The sequence below is a fragment of the Egretta garzetta genome, unplaced genomic scaffold (genome assembly GCF_000687185.1).
Source record: "Egretta garzetta isolate BGI_Z169 unplaced genomic scaffold, ASM68718v1 scaffold553, whole genome shotgun sequence".
NCBI lineage: Eukaryota > Metazoa > Chordata > Aves > Pelecaniformes > Ardeidae > Egretta > Egretta garzetta.
In genome coordinates, this window is record NW_009259328.1 from 3,343,248 (window position 1) to 3,353,992 (window position 10,745).

Below are 10,745 nucleotides of genomic sequence, written 5' to 3' on the forward strand. Positions count from 1 at the left end.
ACAGGACCAAGTTGAGGGGTTATTTATAGTCGTCTTTTCTAAAATCTGATCTTGTGGAGGGTGCACAGTTTGGGGGCACAGTTTGATCTATTGTGTTTAAGTGGAATTTCTGTCAGTAGAAATAAAAATGTATGACATAATCTTGAGCTTCTATTTTTACATTTAATGTTTTTATAATGAAACAATATTAAGAAATATGCTACTTCCATACTTCAGTATATAATATACTGTATCCTATTTATAGTAGTAAGAAGGGTTTAAATCAGAAATAAGCAGACCTGTTAGTAGCAGAGAATAAATAAGGCTGTGTTTCTAGAGATAGGAGTTGCAATGCAAAATTAGTGTTCATTTGATCTTCTGTGGTTTAAGAACAACACTGCAATAGGATCTTATGCATGAAAATGCATGTGGTGATAGTTGTCTTGTATTGATATAGTTGTTTTCAAGATGAACGTGTTCCAAGCGTGACTCTTCATTCTCTTCCTCTTCGCTGTTGTCATGAACATCATCATCATTGATATGAGTCCTGCAGATGCGTTCTGGAGGGACTGTCCTGTGACATTGTGGGAGGAATTATATTTTGATTACTCAAGATAACTCATAACTTCATAATTTATTTTAGAGATGCTGTTTATCTAGAGATCTGAAAATGTTACCTAAGCAGTACATTCCATTTTCTCAGAAATATGTTTATTGAGGACTTCTACAACTCATTCTTTTAAAAATTCTGTCCTTGCACTATTTTCTCATTGATATCCTATACTTGGTTTTCCTGAAGAAAGTATCACCACATGTTGCTGAATGAAAACTTTCTGTGTAACACGCATAGATCCTCTGTCTATCATTCTTTTGCTTTGTATAGAGCACAGAGGAACTAGAGAGCACGCCTGACTTCACAGCTGGGGCTGGCTGAAACCTGTGGAAAGGCCCCTTTCAGTGGTCAGCAGCAGCTGGTGACTCCTCCTAGTTATTTGTAACCAGTTTGGGCTCTGATCCAAGAACAGAAGCAGCTGGTACTTTGCTGTGCCTATCAAATTGTGGCTGCGCTGGCGGACATGTGGTCCAAGCAGTATTACAGATTAATTTCCTGGAGAGAACTGATGCTCAGCATCTTTGTGAGCATTTTTAAGAACTATGAGGAAGGGTGAAATCTCACCTCTCTCTTATATGCAAATACTGCAGCTGAAAACTCAGGATTTAGCTCCTCCTTCAGAATTTAAAAAAAAGGATTTACTTAAAAGTAAAAAGTTCTTAAAGCATGTTGTTGACAATTTTTTAATGCCATTAATGTAACAAAGAGCTTGGAAATTACCTTATTTTATTATTGTTCAGTCTTAGAAAACGTAGTTTTCTCATTTCATCAATTCCAAATGGTACAGACTTTAATTCATTATGATCCAAAAACAACTCTCTCAGAGAGTGATATGCTCCAAAAAATGATACTGGATCTACTCCATCATCAGTAAGTTTGTTAAAGGACAGGTAGAGGTACTCCAGCCCTGGCTTCATGTGACCAAAGACATATCCTGGAATTCTTTCAATCTGATTTCCTATAAGTATCAGATGTAGTAAAGATTTTGGCAGATAGGAGGGAACATGATATAACTTATTATAAGAGAGATCGATTGATTCCAAGTTCCTGCATTAAAGGAGAAGAAAAAAAAGGGATTAAAACATTATAGCATACTGCATTGTTAATGCTATGTTCTCTACAAAACAGCGCTTGACATGATTACAAGGAAACTAGATTTCAAAGGGAAATACATTTCTGTTAATGGGACAGAATGCATTTTATGGAACATGGTCATGCATAATTACCCTGGGAATAGAAAGAATTGAAATAATCAATTATCAGTCAAGCCTGATGATTCTGTTGATGGGAAAAGGTTATGAGTACAGGGATAAGGTTGAATAGCTGAAACCCACGGGACTAATTTGTGATTGATAAACATTGCAGAATTGCTATAGTGAGTTACGCTGGAAAACACATAATAAGCTTGGGACTTGAGTGGTTATCCCATTGACACAGATTTTAAAATTTTGTTCTAAAGCCCATTTGAAATCAAATTGTTTTGTCAATGGCTCCTCTAGAATCATTCTGATGTGCTTCGCTTCCAGAGGTGAGAGCAGCTGTTAGTAATGGTGTGGTTGTTTTCAGATTAAGCAGTTTACAAATCCAGAAATCAACTGATAGGACTGCAGCTGGCAGGTTATAGCAAGGGACCCTAGGTAGCTTAGCAAAACATTTACCAGATGAATCAAAAGCAGTACCATCTTTGCTTCTTTCATTCGTATTGCTTGTTCTGCTTATATTCTACTCTTACACAATGCGGCTGTGCAGTCTTCCCTTCATCTTATTTGCTTATATAATTTTTAATCTAATGGGAAATAAGGCTAGAACAATATTAAATTATTTTGAAATTACCTGTGAGATAGTGATATATTAATAACAAATCGTATAATTCTGTGGAGAATTACTGATAATTAATGTTCCTTTTTTGATTGGATGGTCATAAAAATATTTAGACTTTGATGTTATTATGGTACAGATTTCAGGTATAAGACCTTTTTGTTTTAAAGCTGACTCTGGATACTTCCTAGGTTATACAACCTAAGCAAAGGAAATTAAGACAAATTAACAAAGGAAAACAAGAAAGTCAAATATTTATTTCATTATCTGACTCACTAATAACAGAGAAAAATAAAATAATTATATTTTAAATGATTCATACTTACTCTTGGTTTATCCAGGCCAAAGGTGCTATTCTGTGCTCTTCTAATTTGTTATGCTTTAGCACAATGACATTTATGTTTCTGGTATAGTTAAAGCAAATTTCTGACACTTCTTCAATTTGATTATTTTCAAGGTATAGCTCCTGTAAGTGCATTTGGAAAGAAAATTTGTGAGAGCAAAATATGCGGTTCATTCCCATTGCAAATTCAAAATGTAGCTATTATCTGTCCTCCATTTACCTGATCTATCTGTTGGTTTCTGTATCCAAATCAGCACCACTTTGTAGCTGTAGTGTGACTTTCAGAAACACTGTTTTTCAAAGGAATTGTTTTGTTTTCTCATTTGTGAGAATACAGTTTGCTTTGAAAGATCAAATAGAAAAACAGTCATATCTTTTGCCTTGCCTGAAGTTGTACAGTGTAAGATATATAATGTGAGAGTGATGAGACTGATAGGAAGTTATTATTTTTTTTTTTTGTCTTGGAAAGCTATTAGTGAGAAAAATATTAAGAATCTTGCTTTCTTAATATTTGCTGGTCACTTCTGAGTTTTGAAACTCAAATTGGTAGGAAGATAAAATGTTATAATGTTTTACAAAACTTAATGTGAGTCTGCAATGTATCAAAACTGTGTGTTTTACACAGATTAAGTTCCTGAAAATGGCTTGTAATATGGGATAAATATGATGCGAAATAAAAATAGAGCAGTGACTAAAATTTATGTAGGACCCAAAATAGAATTTACGGCCTGGAGCGGAAGGCTTTGGGAAAAGAGAAAAGCAACTTTGTAGCCCAAAAATCATTGTTAGTGAATTTACTAGGTCTTGGTTTAAAATTAAATGTTCCCAAAGCATGTGAAGTGTAGAAAAATTTGCCAGGTGTTCGTTGTTTCATCAAGGAGGGATGAAGTGAAAAAAAGAGAAATGTAATGTATGAGTGAATGTGTAGTGGAAATCACATTCAAAATTCTAGGCAGAGGAATGGGATGGAAGAACTTTCAAAGGAAGACATTTCTTGATTAAAAATCAAGGAATAAGGAAACTGTTCAGGGAAGAGAAATAAACTTCCCATTCAAACACTGCCCCCCACCCCAAATGAGGTAGAATTCAGCAAAAGTTTGGAAAACCAGGGAAATTGAGGCTTAGACCAGCCAAAAAAGGAAGAGGATGGTTAGATATAGACATCTCTTGCTCTCTTTCAGGCTAGACAATCTTGGTTCCTTTAGTTTTTCCTTATAAAACAGGTTTTCTAGATCTCTCATTATTCTCGTTGCTGTCTTCTGAACTGTACTCCGTGTGGTAACTCAAAGTTCACAAAATTTTTGCACTAAGGCATTATCTGGATTACGTGTTATGTGACTGATGTGTAACTGAACAGACAGTAGTTGCAGGCTATACTGTTTTGTGAGACAGTGCTAGATAAATTCAGACTTAAAAGCAGTAAGTAGGAAAAAAATAAGATTAAAATGACTGGGAAAAATGAAGCTTTCTTGTAGTTAGTTTGGGAGCAGTGGTGGTTGTGTGTGTTTCGGTTGTTTTGGTTCGATTTTACCTCAATTGTGGCAGGAAGACCTTGTGGGATAATTCTAAATTTATTTCTTCCGAGTCGCAAATAAGAGAGACTTTTCAAAGCGTAAAAGGCCAAAGGACTGACATTTGCTTCACTAAGTTTATTTCCTTCTAATTCCAGGGTGACCAAGTTCTTCAAATCTGTGGAGAAAAAGTTGGGAACTCTGTTAGTTAATGCCATCTCTTATCTTGATAAAATGCATGTTTAAAATTTAAGCGTCTTAAATATTACTCAGATCAGTTCACAGCAATGAAGAAATATAGTGAAAGGATTTTCATTTATTATCTCATAATCATAGAATGATATTATTTATTGGTTTGTAGAACTTTAGAGATTGACTAGAGCTTTATTTATAGCCTTCCCTCCCACTCAGAATGGAAAAGGCGGCAGCTGTAAGACTTGTGGGTAGTGCTGCCATTTAGGCCTTATTACTTCATGGGTATGTGCAGGCAATGTTTGGAGTACTGGGTGGGTGATGACCTTTGTGTAGTTGCCCAGTGGTCCCCATGGGTCTCCAGTCACATGATAATGGGAATGTTACTCTTGATTTGGGCTCATATCTTCCCCTCCCTGCTTTACTCCTTTCAACCACCTGCTGTACTCTGTTGAGAACCCTTCATGGATTATATTGTTCCTCCTTCTCATCCGCCCAAATGCAGGTCACAGAAGAAACCAGCACTGATTAATGTATGTAAGCAGGAAATACTTCTTCATAGTAAGTACCTCATTCACAAATAATCCAAATAACTTTTTTTTTTGTTCCAGAAGCTTTGTATAACTATTCCTGCCAGTGCAATTTGATGATTTTAAACTAAAAGGCTCTTGCAGCTCTTGGCCTAAGTTTTCTTTTCTTACCTCAAGCATTTATATTGCTCCATAGTGAGCTGTATCACCAAACTGATGCAGTTTAAATGGGGACCCTTTTGGCAGGAGAGGAAAGGGAGCAAAAAAGTCAAATCATGACATGGATGGTACCCTTTTTTTTTTTTTTTTTTTTTTTTTTTATTGTCTATCAGCTCACATTTAGCTTGGCTTAAAATTATGATGGTTAACTCCAATTATATTCTGCCCTACTTTTCATGCACATCAAATTCTTTTCACTTTCATGCAATTTAAAAAATAACTAATATGGTTTCACCACAAGTAAAGTGATCAGGTTATGGGTCAGGAGAGTAGGTATCTTCAACACACTTCAAATCCATCTCTACTTACTATCCTTAAATATAAGCTTCTTTGGGAGAGTAGCAGTTGCATAAGAAGAGAAAATGTAATTTTAAAAAACTTGCACATCATGCAAATATTTCAGCTTTTGTTGCCTTTTGAAAACATGGCATTTAAAAGCTAGCAATTATCATTCTGCTTTTATCAAACCAGATACATTTGTTTGAACATTCTGCTTTTCAAGTTTATTTAATCTTTTCATATGATCAATATTAGTTTTCTAAATACCTTGTAAGCCATCTTCATCAATGGCATGAAGGTGATTGTCATTTATTTTTATTTCTTCCAAAGTTGATGGCAATTCAGAGGGAATATGTACCAGCATATTTCCATCCAAATACAAACGTTTTAGCTTTTTCAGGATCTTAATCATGGGGATGAAGAGAACTTAGATTATTAAGGTGTAAAATGTATGGTTAAACATACAGTGTAATCATAGTTAGCATTTTCAGCAGCAATGCACTAGTATCCAGTGTTTTGAATAAAAAAAGTCTTTCTCCTGTCAGTCTAATTAATTGGTTTCTTTACATTAACTGGCACCTTTGTTAATATTTAGCATGTGTAACCAGAAGAGCTTGATTGAGCACATCAACTTTCAGTTGCAGCAGCTATCCAGTCAACTATTTGTAATACTGCTACTGTCATTGAGTCATGTAGGTATTTCCTTCCCACACTACCACAGTATTTAGGAGTTCAAAGTACATACATTTATAGATTATGCATTTATACTCTTGATTTGTGAGCAAACTGATGGTTTTCTGTAGGCCAGCAAATTTATTTGCTCAAGCATAACAGCAGCAACTTTTTCAGTGACCTAGGATTTTTATGACTTCAGCCAGCTTAAAAAATTGCTATGAAAAATTATCATAGCTTTATTTTAATGAATGCACATCAGTAATCATGCAGTAGTGAGCATTTCTTAAAAAGGTGTAATTATTTTAGCAGTGAATCCACTGAAGCCTGCTCTCCTTCAGTTTTGTTCTTAACTGCCTGGTGTGATAATAAGCCTCACTAAAATTTATTTCACAACTGAGACACCTTCCTGGTCTGTCTTTTCCATACGCTTTGATTTCATAGGAGTTGTAGGAACTGAATTCCTTTGAAATCAGCCAAAGCTGTTCATGTTGTATGGAGCAAGGTGGCATACAGAGTCTGCTACAAGAAGACTGATTACATATGTCAGGAAACAAAGTTAAAAACATACTGTGATAATTCAGTTTGTTGTTCATATGCTTTATGTATCATCTTGCCTGGCAAAGCAAGGCCTTGATGCCTTACTTCCACACTTGAATTACGACCTGTATATACTTGCTTGCATGAGAAATTATTATGGGGCTATTCTGTCTTTCTGACTATTCTGTTACTCATACTAGGTGCAAACTGTTTTAGATCCATAGACTAAAAAGCAGGAAAAACTTTCCTTTAAGCAATAATGGGATGGTAGAAAAGTTAGGCTTCCTTACCTTGAATGCTTGTGGACCTATGCCAGGAGAGGTAATATTATTTTTACTCAGATCAATCCATTCCAAATTAGGTATTCCATTGAATGCTTCATCCGAGATAGTAGTGATACTATTTCCTAGGACAGAATTCAAGAAAATAGTTTGAGTTATGAATTACGGTATGCATCTGAGTTATCTAGTATCGTACATGAAAAATAGATTACCAGAACAGTTGTATTATGTACAATAATTGTGTGTAGATGTATTAGTATTTAAACACTAGTGAGAAAATCTAACATTTTTAATTATTGTTTTAGAGGCTCAGCTGTAAAATTCATTCTAATACATTTTTATGATAAGGAACAACAAAGTATTAACATTAATGTTGACTGCATTTGAGAATGGGTAATGTTACTTCATGAGAAAAATCATGCCATGAGAAAAAGTAGACCCATTATTTACCTGTAAGGTCCAGACTTGTTAGATCTGGATCTGAGATTGGGGGTATTTGTGTAAGTTTGGCATTAATACAGCTTACTGTGGTGTCTGAGATGGAACATCCAGATGGCAAAGGAGGAGCTTCTATGGGTGGAATAGGAATTGCGAAATGAGATGGCATTCTGAAAGTATCATCATCTTCATCACTTTCATATTGTATTTCTTCTTCTGCAGCTCCCTTTCTTGTGGTAGGCTTCTTTGATGGGCTGTGATGGGCTTTATGCTTCTGTCGATTTTTTTTGCCTTTCCTTTTTCTTTTCTTTTCATCCTTTTTACGACCCTCTTTCTCTTTAAACTCTACCACTTCTGTTCTAAGCAGTTCATCTTTTTTAGTTTGAGTATGTGCTGTTGACAATACATTGGCGTTGTCAAGGTCATTGGGTTCTGGAGAATCGCCAGACAACTCACTTATGTCATCCAGTGAAATAATACTTGAATCCAAAGAGGAGGCTAACCAGAGGCAATGAGAACAACAACAACAAAAAAAAAAACAACAACCAAAAAAAAGTTGTCTGATAAGAGGATATGAAGCCAAGTTTTAGTAAACATTATTCCCTTCATTTAGAAAAATATGGTAACTATAGAAGAATAGTATTCCCCTTAGAATGATTTAAAAGAATGAAAATACGGTCTTATATTACTATTTGACAGAAGAGACATACTTTGACTGAGAAATGATTAAGCCAGCCATACAGAACAGTTTGTAGACAGGTATGATTCATTGCAACTCCAGAAAAAAGGGGGAAAATTAATATAGCCTTCATTATGTTCCTTTTTGAACTAATATATTAATTAGTTTTTTGCATTGATGGAAGTGTCTAAAGAGGAAAAAGAATGTGTCTTGGAGTGGGAGGAAGGTAATTTGAATAAAACTCCCAAAAGTTAAGACCTGCTATCCTGTGCAAGGGACTGTCAGGTGTAGGGATGGCTGCAGGTGGGGAGCTCACCAGGGAAATGTGATAACTCCATTACCGAAATGCAGTTTTTACTCACATAACAGGGCAATTCAAATAAAAGGAGTTTAATTGTTTCAATCAACATGACTTAGTCCTACAGTTAATTTCTATCATGTCTTTATTCAGTGCATTTCTGCGTATCACATGCGTGCACACACAAGGCTAAATAAGAGGAGGTTAAGTTCAGTACTTTGCAGACTTAGGGTATTGGGAGTGCGGGAAGGAAATCACATTTCATCTTTAGCTGCATTTCTTCTCTTTTTAAAGATACTGACTTTGTTTAAATTGTTATGAAGCAGCAAGGTTGTAGTTCTGTTGTTGCTCTTGTGAGTGGACTTTCTTCTCTCAATTTATATCAAATAGCTGCATGTTTTACACTCCAAACAAAGATTTACAAGTCTGTAAACTGTATGATGTTTATTTTGTATGTCTAGTACACTAATAATGGCTAGTAGTTATTGATTGATCTTTTGTAAATGGAAGTGGAATATAAAATGTAACTAGATGTTCTTTCTTTACGCATTTGCCAAAATTTTGTAAAAGTAGGAGGGAAGAACAGAAAGGGGAAAATAAAAAAACAAATATAAATCTTTGCTATTACATACTTAACATCTTCTTTTCTTTAAATATTATATCAAATTCATCTAACAGCCAGTGTACTAAGAAACTGAAGTCAACTTGAGTAGAAATTATGAAGACCGGTTCTTATCATGTAATTAGGAATTGTTTTCTCTGCAAAAGGGTAATGTGTACCTTGTAATCCTTGATATCATTAAATGTAGCATTTATGTTAGGTTTTGTATAAGGTAGTCTTAAAATAGTAGAAATATTATAGTGTACTGTACCAGTATCAGAACAAACTGGGCAGCATTCTCCTTCAGGTATTATAGTTTTAAGACATTTCAGAGGGTGGCATGTGGTTGTATCACATATCACTTCTCCTTTTGAACAGAGACAGGTAACACAGGGCTTGGGAGACCAGACGGCTTTATCATACATAATCATCCCATTAGCTGTGCAGTGCCCCTTCTTTCCTAAGAAAAGACAATAGAAAATTGGAGTTAAATAGCTTAAAGTGAAATTAATCCAACAGTGTTTATTTAAAACTTTGGAAAGAAGCACTACTATTTTGTTCTCATTTTGAAAATATGTAAAATACACCCTATTTTAAGTAACTTATCGTTATTCCTTATTTTTCATAGCTGTATTTTCTGCAGCTTATCAATAGTCTCTAATCCTTGTTTGGCTCTTGGCCTGTCAGCTGTGAAGGCAATCAGTGGGGAGGCGCACAATTAATGGGGATGTAGGTGTTACCTGCTTACAGCTTCACAGTGAAAACTAAGTGCAGGTTCTCTGCCCCTCTAACTGTCTGCTCCCTCTAATTCAGGTAGTCATCATAACAGTTCATTTCCCCCTCTGCCTAGCCAGCTGGTGAGGACCCTCATGAGCTTTGTCTTCCAGAAAAATTCTTCAATTATTCAAGTTCGGAGATATTCCTAAAATAGGAAAATCAGATCTAGACGGAGAGTTTCTGAGGGTCTTTTGCATGCCAACTCCTCTTTCCATCCTCAGAAATGGAAAGCAGAAATCACAGATCTCAATGAAAGCTGTGCGTAGACACAGTTGAGAAAGTAGCAAGAGTTTTCTTCATTACAATGGAGTTAAAATCAATCATGCATATCTTGAGAATATTTTTTTTCCAGAGCCCCTTCTGTTTCTCTCTTGTGCACTAGACATCTTTTCTAATAACTTTTACATTAAATGAGAAAGTTTTGTTAAGGCTCTGTGGAACTATGAGGGTAACAATATTCACTTTATAGTGACTGTTCATAGGCTTAATGGAAGTAAAGCCCATTCTGTAATGACTTGTAAGATGACAAACATCTCCTCTTCCCTGTAACTTGCTTTATCTGAAAGAAACTCTTTGCTAGGCAAGTAGCAACTTGTGCTAATAAATACTTTGTCTCCAAAGTTTCTGGACCTGAATCTACAAAAAATTGAGATTTCCCCAGGGTACCAGTCAGAATTTTCAGAAAGAAATGTAGAAGAGATTTATTTTGTAAGCTGTACTCAGATATTCAGTAGGCAAGTTGTTTGGAGAGCGTAAGGACTTGGGAAGGAAACTATTCCAAGTCTCTCTTTCCTTCCAGTGGTGGAGTCTACCTCAGCAAAAGTTTCCCTGGGCAGTTTTCATCCAGGATAAACATTGCACTTCAGCATGATGCTTTTTTTTTGTTTGTTTTGGGTTTTTTGTTTTTTGAGATAAGGAAAGCCAAGGTTGAGATTCTTCATCCCATACAAATCTTTTCTTATTTTTGAGTGTACC

At 35.4% G+C, this 10,745-nt stretch overlaps 1 protein-coding gene across 1 annotated transcript in view; it reads right to left on the reverse strand.

The window, feature by feature from the left end:
- Window positions 1-345: 345 nt before the first annotated feature.
- ECM2 (extracellular matrix protein 2) overlaps window positions 346-10,745 on the reverse strand; it is a 14,346-nt gene continuing 3,946 nt past the window's right edge. The window contains exons 2-9 of the mRNA XM_035892195.1: window positions 9,265-9,453; window positions 7,428-7,913; window positions 6,987-7,102; window positions 5,752-5,887; window positions 4,285-4,442; window positions 2,737-2,876; window positions 1,313-1,639; window positions 346-553 (exon numbers count right to left, since the gene is read on the reverse strand). Coding sequence (XP_035748088.1) covers window positions 346-553; window positions 1,313-1,639; window positions 2,737-2,876; window positions 4,285-4,442; window positions 5,752-5,887; window positions 6,987-7,102; window positions 7,428-7,913; window positions 9,265-9,453 — 1,760 coding nt within the window. The remainder of the gene's footprint in view (window positions 554-1,312; window positions 1,640-2,736; window positions 2,877-4,284; window positions 4,443-5,751; window positions 5,888-6,986; window positions 7,103-7,427; window positions 7,914-9,264; window positions 9,454-10,745) is intronic.